At 46.3% G+C, this 27,905-nt stretch overlaps 1 protein-coding gene across 3 annotated transcripts in view; it reads left to right on the forward strand.

The window, feature by feature from the left end:
* SCMH1 (Scm polycomb group protein homolog 1) overlaps nucleotides 1-27,466 on the forward strand; it is a 52,130-nt gene extending 24,664 nt beyond the window's left edge. For 2 of the 3 annotated variants that reach the window (XM_026043443.1, XM_026043445.1), the window contains 8 exons: nucleotides 6,089-6,321; nucleotides 6,880-7,006; nucleotides 8,069-8,269; nucleotides 8,946-9,131; nucleotides 15,209-15,340; nucleotides 22,202-22,405; nucleotides 23,637-23,779; nucleotides 25,884-27,466. In XM_026043443.1, the coding sequence (XP_025899228.1) occupies nucleotides 6,089-6,321; nucleotides 6,880-7,006; nucleotides 8,069-8,269; nucleotides 8,946-9,131; nucleotides 15,209-15,340; nucleotides 22,202-22,405; nucleotides 23,637-23,779; nucleotides 25,884-26,009 (1,352 nt within the window). In that variant the 3' untranslated portion in view covers nucleotides 26,010-27,466. The remainder of the gene's footprint in view (nucleotides 1-6,088; nucleotides 6,322-6,879; nucleotides 7,007-8,068; nucleotides 8,270-8,945; nucleotides 9,132-15,208; nucleotides 15,341-22,201; nucleotides 22,406-23,636; nucleotides 23,780-25,883) is intronic. The other variant, XM_026043444.1, reaches the window with a different exon arrangement.
* Nucleotides 27,467-27,905: the final 439 nt, after the last annotated feature.

Consider the following 27,905-nt stretch of genomic DNA (forward strand, 5'->3'; position numbering starts at 1 on the left):
GCCAGTCACTTGTCTTTGTTTTGGCATCAGCAGAACGGGGCTGTGCTGACCCCAAGTACTCCTGGGGGGTTCTCTTACCGGAGAGACTTCAGAAGGGGATTTTACTTTACCCAGAGCTCACTGAAAAGTGTAGATATAAGGTGTATGTCACCCTTCATTGCTCTGTAYGCTATAAAAAATAATAACTGGAATTGCCCAGTTGCATTGCCAAAAAGGAAAGGAATTGTGCATTGAGGGTTACTGTGAATCCAGTTGTGCCTGAACTAAGGCTGGTAACTGGTTAAACCCATTAAAAGATGTTTTACGTTTTATGCTAAGTAGAAGAGTCAAAGTGGTATGAAGGGACTCTTAAAAATACTCAGTTGGATCAAARGGTTTCTTAACAGGATCAGGGAGGGGCGGACTTGGGGTAGCTCCTTTGGCACAGGCCAGACAGCTCCGGATATAACAGGGCTAAGGTGTAACTTAGCCTTGGTTGAGGACACTGGATAAACCGTAACTTCGTGGAAACGAGAATCCAGGGATCATTTGCAAGTCTGGGGACAGTTATATTTATTTTTGTGTGTGTTTTAACAGTGCAATAAGGACTTACATTCAGTAGGCTTCTACTGTGGCATCCAGTGTTCTCATCTCTGATTTTCCAAAGTTGAATCTCTCAGAGTCAGCTCAAAGCCCATCTTTTTATATCTGAAGTTAACAATGGCTTTCTCCATGCTCAGTGCTTTGTATTTATTGACAGCATTTTCATTTATTTCACGAGTGATACATGTTCATCTATCATTTTATTGCTGTCAGTCTAGTAAGTCCTTTCTGGAGTTCTGCACCATTTGTCAGGGTCCTGCCTTCCGTGGAAAGCTTTCCTCATTTGAAAACTTTCTCACATCACTAATCTTTTTTTGTGAGGATGCTGAGCAGTGCGTGTCCCAGGGCAGATCCCTGTGGTGTAACCTCTCTCCTTTGCAAGATTAGACCATTCTCCCCTACCTCTTCTAACCAATCATTAATTCTTGCAGAAACTTTCTCTCTTATCCAATGGCTGTATAGTTTACTAACAAACTTCGGGTGAAGAAATTAAAAGCTTTTTGGAAAAAGCCATGTACTTTGGCCACATGATTATTAACCCTTTCAGACTCTTCCATGTGTGTAAGGCTGGATTTCCAATAGAGGAGCCCTCCTGATTCTTCCCAAGTAGGTCACATTCATCTTGGAGGCCGTGTTGTTGGAAAATGTTTTAGTGAGATACACGTTGTGCTTCAGTAAAATCAGCTGCTTGGTTTCATRAGTGAGTGGGTGAATGCAGTAGATAGAAGGGCAGGGCTGTGACATAGTGGCCTCTTTGGGTTATAAGCTCTGAGAATTTGCTTTTAGCTCCTTTGTAAGCAGATCTTGCAGTTCCTGAATCTTTTCCTSGTGTTTAACTCCAGCAGAGCTCTAGCTGTTGTCAGGTATTCCTGTCCATATATTACAGTGTATGCTGTCCAGTGGTTGTAATTAGAGGTAGGACACTGGGGACGTTTTGCAGCACAATTACTGCTCTGGCACGTCAGGCAGGTCACTAAACCTTTAGCTTTCAGAGTGTTGCCCAGCATCTGTCAGAGATGTATTGCAAGGTGTAATGAATACCTCGGAGGACACTTAAGATCCCGGGCTGAAGAGTCTGCCAAAAGTGCTGRGTGTGATTACTGATATGGTTTAAGGCACACAGGAATGCTGCCCTGAGAGMTGTGAATGGAAGGCTTATATGAAAAGCAAATACCAGTTGCTGGCAAGACCGGGGCTCTTGAGGCTTTTCTTTTTTAGCTGTTTTATTTTTGTAAATAAAACAATCATAAAAAAAGCCACAACTTGCACCAGAGTGTTGGGCGGTGGCATCTGCCATTCACAGAGCTCATTCAGCCACATGCAAAGAGTTAAAATAAGAAGCCAGCTATTCTAGTAGACCTTGCAATATTATAAACCTTTAAGAAATGATGAATACACTCTCTTGATGAATATTCATGGCCCTTCTCACATTGAACCAATACATAAGTYCTTGCTTTAGTTCTCAGTAACTATTTACTATACAAGTTTTTATATAAATCTGTACTGTATCAATACATATAGTATATGGGTGTTTTGTCCAAAAATGGGTGTCAAAATGCAATCATGATCTTCAGGGCAGGAGCTGGTGAGTAGGATGGAGGCACCTTTAAAGACTCGGCTTTTGTGTTTTTGTGAAGGCTGCTGTGCAAATCCCAGGCCAGTGAGATCTGAGAGGGCAACATTCAACGAAGCATCTCATGACTTCCAGGAAAGGCAACAGCAAGTAGCTGAAATTAGGCAAAGTTTARTAAAAAGAATGTCCCTCTGTGGGAATTAAGGTAATTGCTCATAATGGGACATATAAAACATGATGAATCAGTCATTCAGGGCTCGAGTCCTCTGCCCTCTTGTTTTAGATAGATCGTCTGTTCTTTCAGTTTTTGCTTGCAGASGAGTTTTAAGATGGAGAATAGGAATCCCAACAGAATATCATGGATTACTAAATCTACTTATAAATTCCAGAATTTGGAGGATTCCTTGCAGAGAACTTGTTTTTCCTAACCACACTCTAGCCTTTTAAGCAGTGCTTTCCTGCTCAGTGCTTAGAACCAGTGCTTTCTTGCTTAGATCCTGTGACTTACTAAAGCTGTCTCTTCTCAAGTCCTACTAGGCCCCATATTTAGCTCTCACCGGTGCTTGTGCTTGGCAATAACGGTCTCCTATGCTTTATGAAGACTCTCAAAGCTTTGAAGCTTTCACATCTTTCTCAAACAGGAACCGAGCACTAATTCCTTGTGCTGTCCCAGTGTTTAGGAGGTCTAGGTTAGACCTACAGCATCCAGGCAAGGGTTCAGCCAGTTCTGAACTGAATTTTCTGTTCTCTGGCAAATTTACTTATCTTAAATGAATGTGCCTCTCTAACCCATCTCTTCTGGGTCACATTCCTGACCATGCTGACATGTGCTCACAACAGGAGGAACAATTGGAGCACAAAAGAGCTACTGGTGAGGTTGCCTACAGCCAGTTCTTCCAAGTTGTTTTAGAACAGAGGTGAGTGGAGTTTTCAGTCTTCTCAGGAGCCATCATTTTTATTTTGGGACACTTCCATTTTTTACAGGTAAAACAGCGGTTCCTGGAGCTTGGCAAATATATCCCCAACATTTTTACTGTTGAACTGGGAAATAGCTTTTTCTAGCATTTTTTCTTGCTAAAGAAGAAATCTTATTACAAAAAAGAGTGAAGGCTTGAAAATTTTGCGTTCACCTTGACGTGGCTTGTGTCTTCACTGACACTTGGCTTTCCCTGACACATGTTGTAAGGCTGACAGCCAGGGGTGTGGGCTGCCACCTCTCTGCCCACTGCTTCCCAACGCGGCCGTTTCTTTATTTTTGGACAGTAACACYGTGAGATTTTCTGGGTGCTTCACAGCTTGTCTACAGACTCCTACATTTCTCTTCAGAGTTAGAGAAGCTTTGTTGTCCTGCACCTTGCTTGACACTCTCAATGTTTGTAAGAATTGCAGATGCAGTGCCACCAACTTCGTTTTATGCAACCTTTTGATGTTTAAAAGTTCCTTTGAAGTGCTAACTCTTCTCCTTGTGTTTATCCCTGTTCTGTCAACTCCTGGAATTTTTGCAAATCCTCTCTTACAAATATTTCACTACTGAGATCGCCCATGCACATACAACAGTTGCAGGGCACAGTGACTGTCCCATCCCTGTTATTCCCCTCTACSAGCACAGCTCTGTGTCACAGATCTTGTGTTACAGTTGTCCCCTGTAGCAGATAACRCCATGTCCTGGAAAATATTCAGTTGTAAGAAGCACTAAATCACATTGATGCTTTTATTTTTTTTCCGTGCAGGAAAAGTTAATATTCTTATAATAATATATACTCAAACATATGCTAATATAATCTTATGACTCTACTTCCGTAGTCATTCTGTGACATAAAAAGACTTTATTTTACAAATTGGGTAACATTAGTGAATGCCCATGTGCTTATCTCTTGCATCCTTTATCTAGCCCTAGTTGCACAAAAACAAGAAAATGGAAGTTACGAGTACGTAAGTCTTAACCTTGCCAATATAACCTATAGGGTGGAGCTAGTGCATGGATGCACTGTGCATATGTGGGGCACATCACTGCAAGGTGAGTGCAGAGTGGGTATAAGCCGCCTGCAAAAGAACCAGGGAACATTTTGCACTATGGATTTTGTGGAAGTTATTTAGTACCCAAGTGCTCACCGTGGATAGGGTTGTGACAGCAACTTCCATTGTTCCATAGCAGTGAACTAAATAGTACATAAGACTTAGTAAAAATAGCCCTGCATTTTGGCAGAGGGGGGACTGGAGCCTGGACCTTTTCTGCTATAGCCCTTGACCTGCCTTTCCTAAAGCTACTTCTGTTAGAAGACCTTAGTTCAAAGGCTGGGGGTTAAAACTCCCTTTGCTCTGCTGGGCTCATGGGCCTCTCTGAACATCCCCTCCAGCAGCGGAGCTGTCCTTGGCTTCATAATTTGCAAGTGCTTTAGTCCTGCATTGCAATATACAAAGTTGTCCTATTGGCTTTCTTGGACCTGAAAGGCAGGGTCCTATCTAGTCCCAGGGGAGAGAGACCAGTCAAGGCTGGTGAATGAAACAGTCACATCAGAAGAGCAAAGTGGGGTCCCACCCCTTCTAGTGGCTTGCTCGTATAAGACCAAATTAAGATGCTGCTGATTCAATTAACATTTAAACAGATTTTCACATGATAACCGTGCCATTCACTTAGTCTGTGCTTCAGCCAACAGTGAAGGATTTAACAGTGCCAGTCAACTAACTGCTGTCTCTCTGGAATACCTCTGGGCTTGTGTCTTGCTGCTGTCCCCTCACAGCCCACTGATCTCCAGACCTCCAAAAAGCTGGATTCAGCTTGGCTTGCTGCTTCTGAGCTATGAGCAAGAAACACCTTGTCTGCCAAGGGAATTAGTCCTTGCTCAGAATAACTGTTCATAATATTCTCTCTAGAAAAACTTTAAAACATTGCTTATTTATCCACAGCGGTGCCACCATCAGTGTGTGACATCATATCCCAGTATCATTTTTTCATTTCATTCTGTTTCCTTTGCCAAGATATTCTTCTTAACTATAGTATGCTTCACTTCAAAGACCCCGTTTTTTCAATTCAGAACCCCATTTTCAGATACACAGTGAGATCCAAAGACGTGGTACACAAGACATCCTAAAGGTCACTATGTGTTTTTCAGAATCTAGGAGAGTTTGTTTTTGCTTTTGATTTGGTTTGATTTTTCATTTTAACAACAATTTAAACCTGAAGGAAACATTTATCTGGTGAGTGGGCCCAGCTCTCCAGCCTGAGGCAGAACCTGGCAAAAGGCAAATTATCAGATTTAGTGGGATTTGGAGTAAATACACCAGAGGACTGGGTTTGTCATGGAAGGCCTGAGAAGATAAGAAGAATCAACCAGGTCCCATCTGCTGGCAGATGTTGTCACTTCACTTACCTCTGGCAGCACCTGAGAGGAGCAGGGCAACATCTGTAACTAAGATGAGCTGGTACTTTGCGCCATGAGCAGTGGCCTTTGCAGACATCGGGGATGGAGCCAGTGTCTTCCTTTGCGGTTTGCTGGTAAATTAGGGACAAAGACAATTAGGCCTCTGCCTTGGGAGAGGGGATTTCCAACACACCGTAGACTCTGTGACTGTCGGGCAGGTCTTGACTGATCCTTCTCCTAGGAATGCTTTCTGTGTGTTTCACATGATCTCCAACAGGTCACCACTCGCATAAGTAAAAGATGTAGGTGCCAGTTGTTATTAGGAAGAGGATATGGCTGGAAGCATGATTCTTCTGGAGCTCAGTCCATCCAGGGCCAGCCACAGGATCCTGTGGTTCAAGGGCTGCACCAGSAATCAGTTTCTTTTTCTGGCATGGAGAGCAACAGCCTGTGCATTAAGGGGGCTGTGAATACTGCAGGATTTTCCATTACACTGTTTAAAGATGGAGGCTGCTCTTGTTTTGATTCTCACCTGATTTAATTATATTTGCTTTTTCTCTTTTTATTTCAGTTGTGATTCCAAAGAGCCCTTTACCTGCCTCCGAAGTAAACTCGGAGAAACCTAGCATGCACAGTAGCACAAAGACTGTTTTGGGGCATCAACAAGGGCAAAGGCGTCGCAAAACAGGGAAGAAGCGTGGTCGAACCACCAAAGCACTAATCCATCACCCCATGCCTACACCCTCCAAGTCAGTGGAGCCTTTGAAATTCCCCAGAAAGAGAGGCCCAAAGCCTGGCAGTAAGGTAAAAGCTGATGCTGATACAGGCGGGTGAAAAGCAAATGCTGCAGATTCTGCCATGGGATGGTGCATGCGTGTGTTTGTGCACGTTTGTCTCAGCCTTTGGCTATCTAACTGCAGCACCTAGAAGCMCAAAGGGGTATACAGGACTGGGAATATTGCATAGACTCCACCCCTAGAGCCTTAGAGAAAGTCTGTGTCTAAAACATCATTTCCATCAAGAAGTTTGTCTTTGGAGCTGCGTTAGCTGTGGAGTAGCATGGTAGATGCTGTGGTCATGACAGGATGGCCAAACAGTGGAATAACCTTCTGCGTCCATCATATGTACCTAATCTAAGTCAGGCAGAGATACAGCTCTCAGCCTTGGGTTTTTCTTCAGGATCCTGGTTTACAGAATATACACATACTGATTATGTAGGTTCCCAAGACTCCCCATCATCACCGTCAGAAATGTGTCATGTTTCACAGTGCTTTGTTTGTTGGATGCAGAGAGAGTGTAGTGATTGTGGATGGTAAAAGAGAACAGGGGTAAAAGGAGAAATTTCCTCATCTTTTTCTGCAGAGGAAACCTAGGACATTGCTGAATCCAGCACCCACATCTCCAACAACCAGTACCCCAGAACCAGACACAAGCACTGTGCCACAAGACGCTGCTACCATCCCCAGCTCTGCCATGCAGGCTCCCACAGGTAAGGGAATCTTGAATCACATTCTGGAAAAGATGATAGTTAGAAGCAATGTCATTCAAAATGACACATCAAGATACTTCCTTTTCTTAGCCAGCGAGCGGTACCATTCCAGAAACAAAGAGTGTGAGATAATACAGAGTGTGGCAAGAGGAAAAAAGACAAACATCTCCTGTTATTTTATCTCTTTTTCTATATCAGCAATACAGAGTCATGGGAAGGCAGCACATCCATTTGGTCAGTACAAAAAGCCCTTTTCCCGAGTTATCACCTACATGTTAGTGACTCAAAAGCTCTGGAAGGGCTCGTGACCTATCCCATCTAGAGGCAGTGCTGTGTGCAGCACCTCTCTTGTGAGATCAGAGATCTCTCAGATCATTCCAGAAACAGTTGCTGAAGCTACAGAAAGATTCAGAATAAYTCCCACTGAAAGACGATGGCAAATGGTCTGCTCAACTTCAGTGAGGATATCAAGGCAACCAGAAAAACTGGGCAAGGGGGAAGAGGAAAGATGTAGGAGCAGCCAGTGCAGAGTATAGGCTCTGCTACAACTTTGAGATACAGCTGAAAATGAATCCAGGAAGGAAAGTCTAATGTAAATATGCATTTTGTATGTTTTGGCAAGCAGTGAGTATGGATCAAGCTCTCTGCTTCCCCTGAACATAGTTGACCCATTTCCAGAGGAACCTAAAGAACCCAGTTCCTCCAAGCTCTAGGAGAAACAGTGAAAAGTAGGRGCTCCTTCAGCCTCTTTGAACATCTCAGTTGTGCCTTCTGGCTGGCAGGGGAGCCCCCTTGCAACCCGCCTTTGGGAGCTTGAGCACTGGGAAGGGAACAGGAAAATTAGTAGCAGCTTGGAGGTAAGGGTGAGCCACATGGTTTGGGGAGATAATGCCCTTCTAAAAGGGACTCTGCTGTTAGGTTGCAGACAGGCAGTGCTGGTGAATCCCCTGTGTGATTGTTTTGACAATCTTAAAACCTGGGCATCTCTCAGGTTGGCTTTTAGGCATCCATTTCTTGCTTTCTTGAGTGGGTTAATGGCAAACATATCTCTCATCTTGGCAGTTTGCATTTACTTGAACAAGAACGGCAGCACGGGGCCCCATCTAGACAAGAAGAAAGTTCAGCAGCTGCCTGACCATTTTGGACCAGCTCGGGCTTCTGTTGTCCTGCAGCAGGCAGTGCAGGCCTGCATTGATTGCGCTTATCATCAGAAAACCGTCTTCTCCTTCTTAAAACAAGGCCACGGGGGAGAGGTCATCTCAGGTGAGAACTGGTGTCTCTAGAAGCATCATAGCAAGACATTTCTCACTGCAAACTGTGTCTTCTGAAGCTTCATGTAGTCATGGGCCACGGGCAGATACAAGAGTTCTGTCTTCTCTCTCTTGCCAAGCGTTTGTATCGGTGAAGCAACAACTAGTGGGTGAGTCAGAGCAAAGTGTTGCTGGTAGTGTGTCCTCCAGGCACAGCTGCCAGAGAAGGCAACAGGCAACTGTTGTGTTAGCCTGGGGGAGCATTTTCCTTCCGCTGGCATTGCCTCAGGATTATCTGAAGCCCCAGGAGGAACCGGAAAGGGTTCTAAAGCAAAGAAATGCCCTAAAGCTTCTCCTCCCCTTTCCTTGAGTTTTAATTGGAGTTCTTAAGCCCGTGTTTACCCAGATGTTGCAACTGCAGGCCCCTCCTCGATTGCCTCGCCATTGTCTTTAACACGGCTTCCCAGGCACTGCAAACTCCTACCTAGCGCTGCGTGCAGCAGACTGGTTTTAGCCTGTCCTGGGGAAGTGAGCTCGCCAGTGAGCAGCCAGTGGAAGGCAGTGGCTGTTTTTTGCTCTAGTCTATAGCAGCGATGCTGAGATACAGAAGCTGGCYGTGCAGCCCTGGGCGTAGTCTCCTGCCCTTGCTGGGGGTTTACGTGTCGGGCTCTGTTTGTTTCTGTCTCCAGCTGTGTTTGATCGGGAACAGCACACTCTGAACCTGCCAGCAGTAAACAGTATCACCTACGTCCTCCGCTTCCTGGAGAAACTCTGCCACAACCTCCGCAGTGACAACCTCTTTGGGAACCAACCTTTCACTCAGAACAGCCACATGCAGCGCTCACACGAGTACGACCACGACAGGTATCTACCAGGTAGGAGCTGGGGCGGGAGTGGCATTGTAGGGACCACAGACGTTCCCATGTCTTAACGCAGATTTTATCCTTTATCTCAGAGCATAGGAGTGTATTTTTTCGGAGCCCTCTCTGCGAAGTTCATTGCACAACACCTCGCATCATGCATGTGCCCGCAGGGACATTTGTGCTCAGAATTCAAGTTGCTCTATTTTTTTGCCTGTCAGTCTGATTTCCATCTGTGCCTCTAGGTTTCCGCTCATCCATGCTGTCTCACTGTCTTCCCATCTCTCCATGTCCCCCAGTCCTTCCTACTTCCTATAATCTGATTAGATTGACTTCATCCAGGTAGGAATGGAGGTGGAAATCTCTGCATAAGAAACAGAAGTATGATAGCTTGCAGCAGGGAATTAGAAATTCAATTAACGCCTGGCAGAGCAATTTCCATCATGGCTGTGAATCCGATGCCAGCAGAGAGAATCCTAGCCCTCATTGAAAGCAAGGAAGCTCAGCCTTTTTAGGGATGGAAGCACACTGCAGGTATCTAAGGCAGAGGTGGCTTTGTTTTCCTTGGCATGGCTGGTGCTCCGCAGTGTTGAGGCAACACGCCTCCAGCAAGATAGCTCATGCCACAAGTGCAAACATTTCATCAGAATGCAAAATCTCTGGTAATCAAAGGCACTGGAAACTAAGAAAACAAATGGTTTCTTCTCAGAACCAGCTATTGGCAGCAAACCCTGGGGCAGTACCTGTCTACCTGGAGCTGGTTTTGTGGATGTTGCTCCTGTAGGAATTCCAGTCATGGAGGGGACAAATATCTGCACCCTCTTTACGTAGTTGACTTTCTATCCTGCCTTACTTCTTCCACTACCTTTCTGCCCGCAGAGTCAGAAAATAGCTCCATTGTGCTGTTTGAGGTCTTTCCAAAGTTAATCCTCGAGCTGATTGTGGCTCTGACCTGCAAAGCAAGAATTTCTAGTGTTAAAGAATAAACCCTTATAAAGAACYATTTAAGGAAAAGTTGCTATGTGTGAGGCTTGAGGCAACAGTCGAGGGCTGCTTTGCCTCACTGGCATCTTGCTGTGCTCTACTTCTCAGCTTCTCTGCTCTCCTTTGCCACCCATTCATCCCCATGCTTCTCAGGAACCATCAGGAAGGATGTCGAGGCCAGCAACGTCAGGGCTAGGCTGGAGTTCAAAGAGGAAGAGTTTMGCAGCGATTTAGAGAGCATGTGAATCTCTGACTGCCTTGTGCTTCCTCTAGCTGACCGACTGCCTGCAAGATGAGGCTAAGCAGAGTCACGCTAGAACCAGAATGTGACTCAGCTGGGAGTCAGCAGTGCCAGCAGCAAAACCTTCCTTTGGGCTGAGAAGAGGGGCTGAGGATGCAGTTTGGTTGCTGTGGCAAGTACAAGAGTGGCACAGCTAGAAAATATTGACATTAGAAATTACCTCTCCAGGTCATCTCCAACTAGAACATGAACAGTTACAGTGAGAAGGAGCAGAACTGGAATGTGCAGAAGAGGACCTGAGGTTTGGGCATGGTAGCAGTCTTGTATGGAGAAGGGACCTGTAGCCCACACACACTGGGTCACTAACTACCTAGGGATCTCTGTCTACCCCAAGGGCTGGACTCCATAGCTGTGTGGAGGACCAGAAAAACCAAGGCTGGAGTTACAGGGAGACTTTTGCAGGGCACTAAAKAAGACATGATGCCAAGATCTGAACTCCCTGTATGAGTGTTTACAGGAGTTAAACCCACATTAACACAGTCCAGAGAAGTGGTAACACCGAGTCCTGTAGCTCACAGGGATGCCTCAGAGATTATAGGGGTTCCAGTCACTCTAACATATTATTCTAAATATTTTTATCCACACGCTGCAGTGCATCCTCATCACAKCTGATGAGGGCAAAGAAAGAGTACSAGTAAATTTAAGATTYAGAGCTTAAATTTAGGCATGGAATAATGAGGCTGCTATTTTACCTCATCTTAAATCAAACCTTGTCAGGCCTGGAATAGTTTCACCTTCAACATTGTGTTTCCTGCTTTATCACCTGTAGGACACAGATGCTTATGTGCTTTAGTAGAGTTGATTCTTCCAGAAAGTAGTCATTTATTGGTTAGAATTGGGTATCATTTCCCAGAATGAGCTCACTTAATTATTACAGAAACGTCACTGTAGCTGCAGTGGAGATGTCATGGATATGTTTGAGGGAGGACAAGGTAGGTCTGCTGCAGCTCTTACACCAGGTAATGTTGCCTTAGAAGTACATCCTGATGTTCCATCTTGATAAAGCATGTTCATGCAAATAAAGGGATATAAACCAAATTCTGCATCAGGAAAGAGTAGATTTGCAAGAAAATGAGAGGTAGTTGCTATGAATAGGAAAGGAGCTGGGCTACGAAATGTTTTGAAAGGGTAGATGCAATCTAGAGCCATCTGAGAACATAGGAATGGAAAGAATTTCTGAGTAACTGAGTCCAGCATCCTGTTATTACAGGCACCACAGCATACAATATTACTTCAATAAACTCCAAGTCCTGTGTCAAAGCAGTTGCATTCTTTGCTCTTCTACTAGAAGCTGTTCCTTATTATTATTGTTATTATTATTATTATTTTACTATTTTTTTTACTAATCACAGAAGCTATTTTGCAATTTCTGTCCCAGGTTTCTGGTTCCTGATATCCAGTTCTTCCTATCATAACATATTGTCTTTTAGCTTTATTTAATCCTCTTCCTTCCCAGAAGTAGTTACATATGCTTCTTAGGAGCTGCCTTTTAACCTTTTCTGTTAAGAAAAGCTCTCTTCTCTCCTGATCATCTCAGTTGTCCTTCCTGCAACACGCGATTTTGAATTAAACTTTGATGAAGTAAGCAGAGGGCTGCACAGCACCTTGGGCAGGAGCTCATGAGCAGCACTAGCATCTCTGTCCCCTTATTGAATCTCCATGGAAGACCTTTTTTACAGCTGTACCACAGTAGCAGCTGATCATCATCCTGTCTTGCTAGTGTAACTTCTCCTCTCGTCTGTTATTTTCAGCTGCAAGGTCCCAGCTCACAGGACTGTGCTACAATTAATTTCAAGTGCAAATCTCCGTTTTGCACAGCTGATTCCATCTCCTTTCTAGTATTCCATTCTTGATGATCTTTCTCTGTTTATTGTATTCTACAGTATCTAGCCAAACTTTGGAAGGCATCCACAGACTTCATCAGTGAATCTCTAAAACTGATGCCCAAGTCATTAATAAAAATATTCAGTGATGTTGGGCCCCATAGTGATCATTAAGAAAAAGTGTTGCTGATCGGTCTCCAGCCTCATATTCTTCCTCAATGCTCTGTCCATKGCCTTTCTTCTCAAGCCAGATGTCTGTTCACATTACAGTTCTGCTAGTCCTTGTGCTCTCTATCTCAGCTGGTGGTTTTCCAGGTCAAATGCCTTGCTGAATTCCAGGTGAATGAGATCACCACACTTCCTTTGTCTGGTAATTCAGTTATTTTTCCTTGATAAGGAAGTTATTGGATTAGTCACCTTTGAACACATACCACAGTATAAGCCATGTGCTCTTAACTGCTATATTTTATATTATCTTTTCATTCATAATCTCTTCTAAACCTTCCTGCTGAGGTCAGACTTGGGTGTTTAGTTGCCTAGATCACTTTTTTCCCATTTCTTTTTTAGGCACTATGTTTCCAACCATATTTCCTGTGTTTCCCTTTAGATTTGTGAGAATATAATTTTATGTGGCCTAGGTCTTCTATCTTTTTCCTTCTGTGCCCTTAGTTTCTAAGTATGAATACGTTCAATTATTTGATTTTTAGTCCTTATTCAAAGGTGTCTGGTTTTGTTCCTTTTCTTCTGTTCCCATTATCCTTTGGGCTTTGTGACTGTGTTCAGCATCACTGCAACTGAAAGCAAAGCAAAGGCAGGGATTTGCCTGAACGTGGAGTGGATATTGCCTGAATATCATCGACATCTGAGCTAGTCACCCTAACCTGCCTCTGCAGTGGAGGAGATGGTGCCATGTGGTTAGTGCAGGTTAGAACATCCTGGAGTAGATGCCTGTGTTTGATAGATGAGCAAACTGCCTTAGACCCAGACAGGGGCAGAGGGAGCCCTCGTGCTCCCTGCCAACCTCCCGAGTAAGGTGAGGTAAAATATGCCCCAAAACTGTTCCATAATTTTCAGACAAACTTTTTTTCAATTTTGTTATTTTACTATTATTATTTATTCTTTTTGCCCTGTCCTTCTTGCACAGTGTCCTCAGCATCTTTTCTCATTCACTTGTCACTTCTATAGCTGAGGACACAGTCCTGTCTTCCTTTGCACTGTCAAATGATAAACTGCATTAAAAGTTCACTCTACAAGTCCCTATTTCTGCTCTGAAATATGTCTCCTTGCTCTGTAATACTTTGCATTTACATTTGTTCTTCATATTCTTCTTGAAGTGAGTATTCATGCAGTTGGATTTGGGGTCCTTTCCTCCTCAATTTTCCCCTCAYGGGGATACAAGTTCATGAGTTTTATGGTATCTTTTGAACTGAAGATACTCTCGTTTTTTGACATTTGACGTTCTGACCACTGAGTTCAGCTCTGGCTACTCATCCATTTCCTTACTTTCTTAAAGCTGCCCTTTAAAAAACAAAAGCCTTCATTACAAACCCACTTTTGGTTTAATCTTTCATTAATTGGCTATGACTTAACTTACAGTGTTTGCATTACTTACTAAAGAAAATAYGGTAGAAAAACAACTCAGAACAAAACCACAAAGAACCTTTAAAAAGCATCGCTWTTTGTTGTCTTCACCTTGGTGAAAGAATTCATTCTCTTTTACATGAAGAGATATTCAGGGACATTTCTAACAGCATTTGTTTCTAATCTTTATCTTGGCAATAAACATTTGTTTCAGTGAGTTGTTCTGAGGACGATATTTACCTTTCTAAGGATATTACTGTGATTTCTTTTCATACCTGTATGGAGTCATGAGGCCTGTAGACAAGTCCCAGCTTTCTCTCAGTAAAAGCAGCTATTTCCTTTCCCAAAATCAACTGTGATCAATATGGATACTGCTTTCTACATTTCTCTTTTTCTTTAGACAACTAACATGTGGCTGACTGATGCTTCCCAACCATCTTTACCTCTGTTTCTTTGTTCACCGTAACATGTCTCCTTTGGTGTCCGGTCGCAGTTTCTCTTCACCATATTTCTGTTATCCCCCCAGTGCCCGCTCCTGCCCTGCACCAGTACTTCAGCTTTCTCCATGCTGCTGTCAGGCTCCTGGCATCTGTCTGTGAGCATTTCAGTTCTTTCTGGGATGGGCTGCAGGGYTCAGGAAACACTGGTTGCTGATAGATAACCTCTTCATTGCTTCTTGTTGACCATGCCTTATACTACATCCAGATAGGACGTGGTCCTTCTGCCAAGTGTATTGCTTTGCTGGCTTCTGTTCCYGTCTGTGTTAGCACTTTCATTCTCTGTGTTCATCCATTCACTGATATTTTGTGTTCAGCGCCTATCGGTCCATAAGGAGACATAGCAGAGCCCTGCCTGATGTGGACAGTGCTGGAATAACAGCCTCAACTGTTGTGTGCAACACGCAGAACCTYCTCCTTGGAAAGCATTTGGAAAAGAGCAGCAGGGACAACTGGGAAGCTTGTGGGACCCATTCCCCTTCTTAGGGGAGGATGAAAAATTCAAGTACCATTTAACCAAGCACTGTGTGTGTCATAGAGTATTTTCAAAGGGACTAAAGATTATGAGTATTTGAAAGGGGAAGAGAGTGGGGAGAAGCTGGAATTGTGTGGGATGAGCCTAGAGTAGAATTAGGAGAAATGGGATTAAGTTAATCAAGTGAGGTGCTTGGGGTGAAGTATGGCAAGCAGTGGCTAAGGTTCGATGTTAGGCCTGTTCCCACTCTTACACCTAATAAAAACTGCACAGCAAAATATAAAATGTTAAGCTCTGACAGATACATTTGGACTTCAGTTTTAACAGGTTATTAAGAGGTTGGGGATGGATGCGAGTCTGAAATGACCCTGGCAGGACTGAATTTCCCAGAAAGTCTCCACTCCTAAATAGGGCTTGTTCTCTTTTCCTAGACAGAAGCAGTTCGTTAGACGGCACTCTGCAGGGACCAGGCCGGGGTACAAAGCGCTATTCCCAAGATTCCCCTCCATACAGTGCTCCTCTCTCCCCCAAGTTACCAAAGAATGACCGTCACCCTTTGGAAGGTGAGCACAGCATCTCTTCCCAAAGCTGGCTGTTGAGAGTGACTTGTAATGGATGTAGCAGAACTAGATTTGCCATGCCAAGATAAGCCATGGGTTTAGGCAGTCTGCTTGTCTTTGTCTCTGGCATGGGTCAGTGCTTGATGTTTCAGGAGGAATTGAAGGAAATATTGTACACCAGGGCAGGTAGACAAAATGGTTGTGTAAGACACGTGGAATGCAGGGAAAATTCTTTCTAATCCCGACAGTGATCATCTTAATACCATGAAACATAATACATAAATCTCTGTTCTAGTTTTCATTAGTCTAGATGGTATTAATGGTCATAAAAGTATCCAGTTGCTTCAGCAGTCTCCCCTTGAATTTTCCTGTGCTCATTTGCTGCAGTGTATTCTGCTCTGCAGGGAACCTGCTGCCTTTTTCCAAGATCCCATCTTGTTTCTTGAAATCATTGCTGAATAGGTCAGCATTTTGCTGGTATTACTAGCTAAAGCAAAGTGCATCTTGGCTGCTAGAGCACTGCAGCTTTCAGCAGTGCCAGGCAAGTAACTCTAGCACGGATGTGCAGTCATTTCTGCAAACAGTAATTGCAGAAATGGGCTTTGGTATGCACATTTGGTGGTCCATAGGTTTCACATGCACATAATATATATATAAATATAAGCAAGTGGGAGATTTCCAGGGAGTCCAAGTAGTTATAGGACTTTTTGAGTCTGAAGAGGAACCTTCAATACTCTTCCACCTTCACTTTTGTTTTAAACAAAAAAGTTTTTAAACCTTTTAGTCCTTTTAGGACTGGCGTTTCAACCTTACTAAAACCCTTTGCATGGATTGTGAAAACTGCCAAGCTGTTAGTCTTTGTAGTATGTTGCTTACAAAAAGGTTGCTGGAGACTGTTGACTGATGGGTGCTAAGTGGCTTTGTGATCTGTTAGTATCTTCCTAGATCCACTTGTTCGCTGTTTCTTACTGAGTTTGCTGGATTTGGTTTGTTGTTCCGAATCATAGAATGCTTRAGGTTGGAAGGGACCTCCAGAGGTCATCTAGTCCAGCCCCCCYGCACACGCAGGGTTACYTAGAGCATGTGGCACAGGGCTGCATCCAAGTGAGTTTTAAAGCTCTCTAGGGAAGGGGACTCCACAGCCTCCCTGGGCAGCCTGTTCCAGTGCTTTGTCACCCGAAATTTGAGATGAGATAGATAGCTTCTCTGTGCTGAGATGTCATTTTACTCTCCATTACTGTTGCCTGGCCACCCTGAGATGGACAGAACTGTTTGGCTTAGTRTATGAACTGATTAAAGTTGTAAATTGGGGACACAACTGGCAAACTCAGTCTCACCTGTTGCAGTGTATTTACAAGTCGAGTGTTGTTCCCTAATGCCCACTCCATTTCTAACCTCTGCATACACTTCCTTTCTGATCTCCTTGGCATTCTTATCTAATAGATCAACCAGTGTACTTAAGTAAACTGGGAAAACACGTCTGCTCTCCATGAGCAGGTAGATCTGCAGTATTTTGCTTGTTCTTGAAGTTTGCTGGTATGATCTGAGGATTAAGGTGCGTGGGTTAGCTGCGGCATGTGTTGACCTCATTGTATTGTCAACAAAGACAGAAAGGCTCCTATAATTGGTAATTCTGAGTATGAATCTCTATTAGCTTGCCTGTAAGATTGATTCTGYATCTGTTTTAAAGTCTGTTCCTTCATCCTCTATCCTTTGAATGCTACATGCCATCCAGATGCCCAGATTACTTAGCCTCTTGCATGGAAGTAGAGACAAGTGGGCAGAAGGTAAGCCTTCATGTGAGGATGATGATCCTGTTACGTTCTGGACTTCCTACATCACCCTGGTCTTGGTCTGTTCTTGGAGCTGGCAGGAGGTGAGAAATGAGGAGCAATTCCAAAGAGCTTCTAAAATAATTTTTATCCCACAAGCCATAAGCTAAAAGCCTTTTCTTCTTTCACCATGAAAGGGCACTGACCAGTCCAGAGACAGGTAACCTGAGGRTGAACATTCAGATATAATCTGCCTCTTAAGTAAAGAAAAGAGCGGTGATCGCTAGGTACATTGCTTTGTACTGGATGCAAAGTACTGCATCCAGGACTTTGCATGTACAGTTACAAGAACATGTAAGAACACAGTCATGTTTGTTAGAGAATCTGTTATAGTGCATTCAAATCAGAAAGATGGCAATGTGTTAAATGAGCTAAATGTGTTCTCATGGTTATTTYGGGATCCATAGTGCTATGTTGCCATGAACCTAAGCACTGCTTTCCCTGAGGTCTCCAGCCTCCCCAGTGGCAGTCTCCACTAGGTCAGCTCAGAAATTCACAGAATAGTTGGGGTTGTGAGTAGCAGTAGGTGCCCTTGGCAAGCAGTCAGAAAGGTGAGGAGGGGATTTCACTTCTGGTGTGTTCTTTTCTTTTACAGCTGCTGTCACTTTTGTAGCTTTGTGCTGCAAAGCTGCACTTCCAGCACAGTGGGGACTTGCTTTTTTGGGAAACAGTAGGTGTTTAGTAGTTGTGCAAACATACTTGTGGCTGGACTCCATGCTTTGGTGATAAAACTGCACTCGAGTCCCTTATTAGTTTCAATTCTAAGTGGGCTTTAGCTCTTCTATCCACGAATGCTCAGGCTGTGTGTTTCTCATGGGTCACTTCTCCCTGCTGTCCCTTCTTGGACACTTCCTTTTTATGTCCAAGGTTAGTTAGGAGCTCCTTGTTCATCCATGTGAACCTCCTGCCACCTTTGTTTGATTTCCACCTTGCTGGGATGGACCACTCTTGAGCTTGGAGGAAGTGATTTTTGAATATCAACCAGCCCTCCAGAGCCGTAGTCCATGGCATTCTTCCAGCCTGGTACCTGAACAGGTCAGTGTCTGTTCTCTTGAAGTTCAGGATTGTGATCTTGATTTTAGCCCTGCTCCATCCTGTCAGGATCCTGAATTCCATAATTTCATGGATGCTGCAGCTCAGGTTGCCCTGACATTCACATATGTCACCAGTTCTTCCTTGTTTGAAAGTATGAGCTCCAGCAAGCGCTTCTTCTCCCTAATTCCTCAATCATCCACACCAGGAAATTGTCACGAGGGCACTCCAGAAATATGCCGAGTTGTTTGTGCCCTGCCATGATGTCCTTCTAGCAGATATCATAGAATCATAGAATTCTTAAGGTTGGAAGGGACYTTTAGAGATCATCTAGTCCAGCCCATCTGCATACACAAGGTCACYTAGAGCATGTTACACAGGAATGCATCCGAGCGGGTTTTGAAGATCTCCAGAGARGGAGACTCCACAACYTCTCTTGGCAGCCTGTTCCAGTGCTCTATCACTCTCACTGTTAAGAAAATTTTCCTTAAATTCCTGCAGAACTTTTGGTGCTTCAGTTTGTGGCTGTTTCCTCTGGTTCTGTCAGTGGCCACCACTGAAAAGAGGCCGGCCCCATCCTCTCCACTGCCTCCCTTGAGGTATTTGTACACACTGCTCAGGTCCCCCCTCAGCCTCCTCTTCTCCAGGCTGAACAGGCCCAGMTCCCTCAGCCTTTCCTCATAGGGCCGATGTTCYAGCCCCCTGGGTGCMCTTCCTGGGACAACTGCAGAACGTGGCTCCACCAGTCTTATTTCTTTCTCGCATTCTCTGATGCTTCTCAACCTTTCTACCTCCTTCTTCAGCTCCACCACCAGGCTARGTAGGTCCTTCACCTGCTCACACCTAAGGCCGCTCCCTGGTAACATGGAGAGGCTCAAGCACTCCCCACAGCTAGAGGCCGGGACTGCTGCATGTTTCTGTGGCAGTTCAGTCTGTGTCGCCACAGTCTTCCTGGTGCTGGCTCTCCACCGAGCAGAGATCATGGCTTCGCCTGGTTTCTCACTGAGGGAAGAGCCTGTGAAGGGAGCTGCCGTGATCCTGATGGCTCGAGCTCCCTGGAGGCGGCCCTTGAGCCGCCTTCCCTGAGCCGCCCCCAGGCCAGGGCTCGGCTCGGCTCGGCGCTGCCCCCGCGGAGGTCGGCGCCGGGGCTGCCTCTCGCTTCATGACTTCAGTGTGCTTGAAGTCCTCCCGGTACCAGGGCCTATAAACAGAGCAATTCTTCCAGCTGTTTGAAGACAAGGACATCTACTTCTCCCTCCTGATCTACAGCAGACACCCCCACAATGCCACCCGTGCTGCTCCCCCAGCTGATCCTGACCCCTGAGCTCTCAGCTGGTCCCTGACCTGAGCTCTGTGCTCTTACTACTTTCTGACATAAAGGGCAACTCTCCTTCTTTGCCTGTACTTCCTAAAAAGCCTGTATCCACCATCACGTTACTGCAATTGTAGGAGCTACACCACCATGCGYCCATGATCCCTCTTGCTGACGTGCACCCCCTTAAGAAGCATTGCTGTATTTTCAGTATGAGTTGGGCATGCATGTTTGCCTCACCTGGCAAATCTGGGGGATCTTCTTGGTGAATTGAGACAATTATACTCACAGAGGGTACTTACATCCTTTGGATAGACCTGTTTCCATGCCTGTGTCTCTGCTGCGCCAGCCATAGTTTTCTTTTCTTTTTATAAGTATGTCCAGATCAGTGCACTGGGCTGTGACTTGCTGACCCATCACACTCTCCTATGAGTCAGACATCACCCCTTTTGCATGGATATTMCAAAAAGCTTACATTTAATGGGAAGTAATTCATGTTTTAACAAAAACCTTGCTGCAGTTGGAGGGGAAATCAAAGGTAGCTCCTACACAGAAGTTCCCAATGCCACTGGTGGAAATCGCATCCGTTCTRTGAGTCAGTTTGGATTCAGGCAAGGAAGTGCTCACTGAGCCTGGGCCAGAGCGCTCCAGCTGAGTTGTGAGGTTTTTGCCATCTTCTTGTGCTGAGAGCAGATGAGGCACCAAAGGCATCAAGTTGGCATTGCAGCATGAGGCCCAAAAGCTGTTTTTCCCAAATTTTCTTGGTAAGTTGATGCTGCCATGCTCCAGGAAGGAAGAGGCAGCTTGCCTGCATCCAAAGTAATATACTGGAGAAGTTAAGCCCTTTTTGGGATGTTTTCTTTGGAAACACGCTGCCTTTTCATCCTCTGTCCTTCATCTATGAGCCTCTTCATCCTCTATTTTCAATTCTGTTGCTCTCTTCTTTTGAATATATCCAGGATAGTTTCCTCAGTCTGTCCATCCATTATTACATTATTATTAACAGCTGCAAATCAGTTGTATGTCTGGAAGAGAAGGTGAGGAAGACARTCTCACAGTGGGACCCCTGTGTGGGTAGAGCCCTCTGCTCTGTCCCCACTGTGTGCACCAGGAGTGAGTGGCCAAGCAGTTGTGGGAGGACCAGCACCAGGTGTGTCTGGGCTGAGGACTTAACTGTCCTTACCTCTATGTATGTCATGTTCAAAGGAAGAACAGTAGCCGGGATGCAGAGGATGTTGGTCATCAGTTTTGTTAGGCAATTAAAAAGAGCCCAGCAAGAAGGGATCAGCATCTGAAAACCAAGACCTTGCTGTTGGGGCCAGAAGATCGGCCTGTGTGTGAATGTTGGCTGGTTGTGATGGTATGGCTGAGGCTCAGAGGAGGCTCTCAAGCTCAGTCTGACTGTATGCTCTTATCCAGTCTAAGGCATGGGGTACTTGCTAAAAATCTGCTACAGTCTCAACCACCCAGGCCATTTCCTTGTATGCTAATGCTTGTARTGAGCAAATAAAATATATGGGGTTTGCCTGGATCTTCGGGTACCTTCTTGCCCAGATGAGAGCTGATGAGTTCTGTGTCTGTTGGCATCAAGCAATGCTGTCATTACTTAGAAGAGACAACCCTCCACCTTGTCTACCACTGGCCTGCTGTGCTGTTGAAGGAAGGTTTTGTGAAATCAGTAAAAGGACATGCAAGGGAATGCAAGCAGAAACTGGCGTTGGCATTAACAGAGTAGCTGTTCCTCAAATCTGGGTATCAGATGTGATCACTGCTAACTGGCTAGAYTGTAAGTGGCCAGGCAAACACCAGACTGCAGCAGCCTGGTGGTTAGAAGACCACGAGTCATAGAATCATACAATCATCATAGAATCAAAGAATCCTTAAGGTTTGAAGGGCACTCTAGAGATCATCTAATCCAACCCCCCTGCACATGCAGGCTCACCTAGAGCATGTTACACAGGGCTGTGTCCAAGCAGGTTTTGAAGATCTCCAGAGAAGGAGAGTCCACAACCTCTCTTGGCAGCCTGTTCCAGGGCTCTGTCACCCTCACTTGTAAGAAATTTTTGCTTAAGTTCCTGTGGAACTTTTGGTTCTGCAGTTTATGACCATTTCCTCTAGTCCTGTCGCTGGCCACCACTGAAAAAAAGACCAGCCCCCTCCTCCTCACTGCCTCCCTTGAGGTATTTGTACACACTGATCAGATCCCCCCTCAGCCTTCTCTTCTCCAGGCTGAACAGGCCCGGCTCCCTCAGCCTTTGCTCACAGGGCAGATGTTCCAGGCCCCTGATSATCCTKGTAGCCCTGCGCTGGACTCTCTCCAGCAGTTCTACATCTCTCTTGTACTGGGGAGCCCAAAACTGGACACAGTCTCCAGATGTGGCCTCACCTGAGCTGAGTAGAGGGGCATGATCACCTCTCTTGACCTGCTGGAGACGCTCATCCTAATGCACGCCAGGATCCCGTTGCTGGCACACTGCTACCTCATGGTCAACTTGTTGTCCACCGTGATGCTCAGGGCCCTCTCTACAGATCTGCTCTTCAAGTCCAGTTGTTTGAACTCTGTAACCATTGCTGCATGCAAGCACTAGGCACCCGCAGTGGACTCCACTGCAATTCTGTCCTGCTTTCTGCTCTTGAATCCTAACCATGGTCAGCCTGTGTGCTAATTGCAGCTTGATGCCGTTCCAGGTGAAACCTTTGTCCTGGGAGATGGCCTCCCAGGTGTGCTGGAGCCTCGCCTGGACCCCATGGACTCTGCCTTGGACTCTGTCAATTCATCAAGCCACAGCAGGAGCTCCAGAAACTATCGCCTGCAGGGATACAGACACCTCCACCAACCCTCTAGCCTCACTCAGGGCAGTACCTCCGCCTTGCGTAGGCTTAGCTCTGGGGGTAAGAGAGTTAAGAAGCCAGCCCTCCGATTGTAAATTTGGCAATGAAGGGCTTTTCTAACTCCAGTTACATCTTTCTAACTTCAGCAAGTACCAGAGACTGGCCTCTACACTGTTAAACAGGTAGTCTGTTAGGTTTAACAATAGCTCTAGAGACATGGCAGATGGGTGGGTAGAAGTATGGCTAGATGATGTCTGCAGGGTCAGTTATTTGCTTTAGTGACTAAATGGGGTCTTGGAGGTCAGTAGACRGGAATAAATAGGTAAGAGCTAAATTTGCAAGTATGTTTAGGGGGGTCTATCCGCTGTCAAAGTGTTGGTGTCTGAATCAGGGAGGATGGATTGGGAGGGGCCACGGAGCTGAGAGCTGCCTGATTAGGGTGGGAGCAGGGTTGGGTGTCCAGGGGATGTGTGGGATCCAGCGGGATGTGTGGATGATACTCACGTGTAGAGGAGTGTGTGGAGGAAGAGGAGCAGGAGAGCTGATTGCAACCATCAGCACTTGTCAGATATAAGTGTTTGCAAAGCAGCGATACAATTTTATATATGGGGCATCAGTGAAGAAAGGCCTCTTGCAAAACCAGGTCACTAATACCTYGGTTTGTCTGCCTCCCCCAATGTCTGTGTGTACAAGTAAAATGCAGAGAAGAGCTGAAGCAACAGACTGTGCTGATCCAGCAGTCTGAGRAAGGGACTTTCATCAACTCCTGGAGCATTTAAAGTCAAAGGAATTTTGCATGTAGRCTCAGTCCAAGAGAAAATGCAGCCTCTGAAAATATCAAATGACTTTGCCCTGTTAAAGTTGCTAAAGACAATGTGCAGAGTGGGCAAGTGATGGGAAGGAAGGGGAGAGATGGTATTTGGGGAAACAAGTGGGAACAGCAGATCACTTTCTGCACAAGTGGGAAACATTAGTAGACGGTCAAGGAAGTCAGAGAATAGAAATGTTGGGGCAAACCTGAACTGAAAGAGGATGAGGGAGAAATGAATTTTAGAGGAAATAAAGGAGCTGGCTGTAGAAGACTGCTCTGAAAGTAAGACCTGAAGAGAGAGAATAAAGCTTAGGTGCAGGACAGGACACTCCTGGACATGGGTGGGTTGTGCCCTCACATGGTCTTGGCTACCACTTCAAGAAAGGAGACTGAATAGTAAATTAAATGTGAATAACTGATGGAATGATGCGGCAGTCAGGCTTTAAATAACTGCTACTGTCTTGCAATTACACCCTCCAGGTTCAGATAGGTACCTTGGATCTCGAGACGTCTCACGGCTGAGCAACCGAGACCCCTCGTCCTGGACAGTGGAGGAAGTGATGCAGTTCATACGAGAAGCTGATCCACAGCTGGGACCCCATGCCGACCTCTTTCGAAAACATGTAAATATGGATGTATTTATGTATGTGGATGCAGGGCAGATCATCACATGAGGAAAATCTAGGAAAAACTGAAGAACAGCAGCACCCCGTTTCAGGCAGTTTTGTGTTGTGAAAAACATCCCCCAAATCCTGCTAGTATCATATTCAGGCTTAGAATTCCTCTTCCTCAAGTGACAGAAGGGAAGACATGGTAGCCCACGTAAGCCTTCTGATGCCTCTGTGCATATAAACAGTTCAGCCCTTAGCTGTTTTTAAATCTGGTATCCTTAGTGCCAAAACCAAAACAGAGTGTTGACCCTGGAATCTTAAAATTCACCTTCTAGTGAGAAAACATGTGTCCCAGGTGGAATTCATCAAATTGCTATTCCACCATTCCCTATAAAAGGAGGTTCTCTAATGTTCTGGTCTGTGTGCATGTCCTTAAGTGTAAACAGCTGCAGACACAACATGTAGTTTGTACAGTGAGAGTCAGAAACATATTGGCAGCTCTGTGTCCGAGGTCCTATCAGGCAGTTTGTTTTCTCTGCCTTTTGATTCACTCTGTGTTTGATTCATTCCACGTGGTTCATCCTGGTGGCTGTGAACTACCTGGAGCTGCTTCATTCCTTTGAAGCAAAGAAAAAAGCTTAGAAGAAAATACTTGTCAGGAAGTTCTAGGTGGAAGTTCCAGACAGGTGGTTGAGCGTAGTCTCAGCTTGTTATGTCAGGTCTCAAGAGGTGAGTTGTACTACAGACACCTCCCCAAGGCAGGAGAAGAGGCAAGTAGTGCAGTTCTGTCTGCTCACGGGGCTGGGACAACAATATCTCYTTTTTTTTTTAATTAGTATCCATTTTAGAACCACCAGTAATTGAAAAATATTCTGTTTAATTATGCAAGAGAACACTCAGCCCTYTGCTGAGAGATTAAAGTCCCCCGTGTTGGCAATTTTGAGAAAAATTCACCTTTCATTTTAAGAAAAGAAAAGCAGAACAAACTTGCTACCAGATAATATCGGAGATCTTGCTTATTTTGAGATGTAATTGAACATTGCCACAGGATGGTGTTTTCTGTTCAGCAGGAGGCTGTGGTGAGGAGGTGTGTGTAGGGAGGTGTGGACGAGCAGAAGAAGGAATGCTGCAAGGGATGTGAGGTCTGCAAATCATCTGTTAGCAGATGCTGAGTACAGAGCTGCTCTGCASTTGTTTCAGGCCTCATATCCCTCCTTTCCTGAGCCTCGATGAGGGCCAGGCTTGTCTCAGCTGTAAAGCATCAGCCACTTGGAGTCATCCCTCCTGGAGATGCCCCGTTTCCCTGTTCCTCTGCCAGCTGTAGGGACTTYTAGCAGCTCCAGAAATTCACTTTACACATAGTAGCCTCCTCTTTAGGTGAGRAGGTTTTTGCCTCCCTCTGCAATCTTGATTTTCAGCTTGGTTATTTTCCCTCTTCTCCTGTGATAAAGGCCAGTGTGTAAAGTGCTGAATGTGTCACAGCGGGACTAGTTTGAGGGGCTGTGTATCTTCTTCCAGAAAGCTCCCTGTGGTGACGATGGCCTTGAAGACAGGCTGCTGCTGTGCTCTGCCATTGCCTCGCGAGGGGCTGAGTGCGAGTGTGGAGGGCCAGACAGGTTCCTAGGTGGAGATGTGTCAGCTCAAGTAGTTTTCCCTGTTTATGAGCCCCCAGGAGCCTCCTCTGCTTTGGAGCAGCTCATCCTCCCAGTCCCTTGCTTTTTCTTGCTTCCTGTTTCCATTCAGCATTTGCTGATTCCCCGGCTTGACATAGCACCTGGCTGTTAGCACCTTGCTCATCCAAGAGCAGGATTTCAACAGATAGCCCAGCGCCGGGCACTTGTCGAAGCCCTGAACCCTCCGGTGCTGCTGACAGGGCAGGAGGCAGAGCCGTGTTGGTGCTGGGGGTGTGTGGTTATGTTCCCCCTTTGCTTCTGAGCTGTGCTCCCCTCCCCAAAACCCAGCCTGGAGCCCCTGGTGCAGCAGGCAGAGCCCAAAGGTGCTCAGGCACCCTGCTGGTGTCCTGAGACAGCTGAGCGTCACCTGAGCAGTTTTGACCACGAGAGGCTGGAGCGCAGGGAYGGGCTCACACTGCCACTGTTATTTCTCCTCCTTGCAGGAGATTGACGGGAAGGCCCTGCTCTTGCTGCGGAGTGACATGATGATGAAGTACATGGGGCTGAAGCTGGGGCCAGCCCTGAAGCTAACTTACCACATCGACAAGCTAAAGCAAGGCAAGTTCTGAGAGGACGCTTGGCAGGATGGGTGCTGGACACGCTGCTTGTGCCAGCCCGCTCGCCTGCAGACAGGTACGCATGCACACACACCCATTTATGCCAATGGACACTTCTCTGAAACAGCCCAGACTGGTGCAGGGATCCAGTCAGCCACCCACCTGCTCCTTCCTCCGGCAGCCAGGCTGGGAAGGAGAATGACAACCTCCTTCCAGGCTTTCTGGAAGGAGAATGACAACCTCTTGGCCCCAGGGCTTCGCACAGAACTCAAGTCCTGGGTGTCCTGTTGGAAGCAGAGAGACTGGCCGTTCTCCAAAGCCATTGCTTCTCTGTTGTCTCCTGGTCCCTCTGCCTTGGGACTAAGGAGCTGCTCTGGATGGGATTTGTGGCAGAGCCTTTCAGGGACTGGGCAGCTCTGCTGGATCCTCCCTGCTTGCTCCGCTGCAGGAGTGCAATGCCCTCACGTTTCCTGCCAGCCCCGCTCTCCTGGCCTTGCTGCACCAGGTGGTCCTCACATCAGACCGGCTGTGGACCAAGCAGGCTGGACACCCTGCACATCACCATGTCACCTGGACAGCTGGGCTGAGAGAGAGGCGGCGCCAGGGATTCACCCTCAACTCTCGTAATACTCTGGCTAGCTTATAACCACCACCACCCRATACCCAGTCTTCCATAGCAAGGTGGGAGCCGCAGCATGTGCTGGAGCCCCAGCACCCTGCGCCCTGCCTGGCCCTGGGGCGCCCACCTCCCTTCGGAGGCAGAGCTGAGCCAACCCGTGACTGCCCACCTTCCTTGTGCCAGTGGCAGCAGAGGACGGAGGCTTTCGTATTTATTTCTGACTGGGGTGGCTGAGATGATGCCCCTTGGCCAGCACCCAGCTGTGCTGRCAGCATGGAGCAAGCCGTGGAAAAGGAGTCTGGATGCTGCAGGATTCGATTGTTCGATTGATCCTTCTCTCCTTTTTTTCTTTTTTCTTTTTTCTTTATAAGAAGTTTTCTGCTTAAAATTATGACTTTTTTTTAATACCTGTTGTTAAGCTCATAACCCTTGGAGATTTCTAGCCAGAAATGTAAAAATGTGTCTTTCCAGTGGGCCCTCCTGATACTCTGGTGTTTCAGACCATCCCATCTCAGCAGGTGCCAGAGGGTGTTGGGCCTGGGGGTCAGAGGAGCCTAGTCTGATGGGCAGTGCCCCGTTCCTGRGGGCACCTCTGTGTTTCAGGCACTCTACCGTATTCATTTAAATGGCACTTGAGCAGCAGTATGCTGTCCCAAACACATCACTGCAGCTGCAAGACAAGTATCTAAGAGGACATTTGTCAGCCCTTGATGAAATCTGGTCGGCAGCAGCCTGGAGCTCGCAAACCGTGGATAACTCTGAGACTCCAGTGGCAACAGACTTGCTGTCCTGCTCCACAACCTTCCTATGGAGGCAGGGGCTGCACAATCCCCTGGAGCATCTYGTGCCACAGCTTGAGACACGCTGGGAAGGCACTGACCTTGTCGTGTCCATGACAAGAGTTGTGGCGAGTTTGGAGTGGTGGGTTGTCCCTGGCACATCCACACGTCTCCTTCCTGCAAAGGCCAGAGGGCTGGGGCAGGGGGGATCTCCACTGCAAGCACTTCTGTCTTCCCTGTCCTGAGGTCCCCACTTCTACGTACAGAGAAACATCTCGCAGCCTCTTCCCGTGGCACCCAGAGAGCCCATGGTGGCAGCAGAGGGGACTCCTGTGGTGCTCAAGCCCACCACGGTCTTGCACCAGGTCAGGTCTACTCCTAAGGAAAAGCTGCAAAAAATAAACCCCAAAACCCAAAGTAGTAAAAAGGCTTTTGGTTGTACAGCGGAGCCTCGGCTGCACCGGCGCGCTGTGTGCGCGGCGGGTCCCCAGCCGCCTGGCAGAGCCCCTC

The sequence above is a fragment of the Nothoprocta perdicaria genome, unplaced genomic scaffold (assembly GCF_003342845.1).
Source record: "Nothoprocta perdicaria isolate Ctin4 unplaced genomic scaffold, notPer1 scaffold_33, whole genome shotgun sequence".
NCBI lineage: Eukaryota > Metazoa > Chordata > Aves > Tinamiformes > Tinamidae > Nothoprocta > Nothoprocta perdicaria.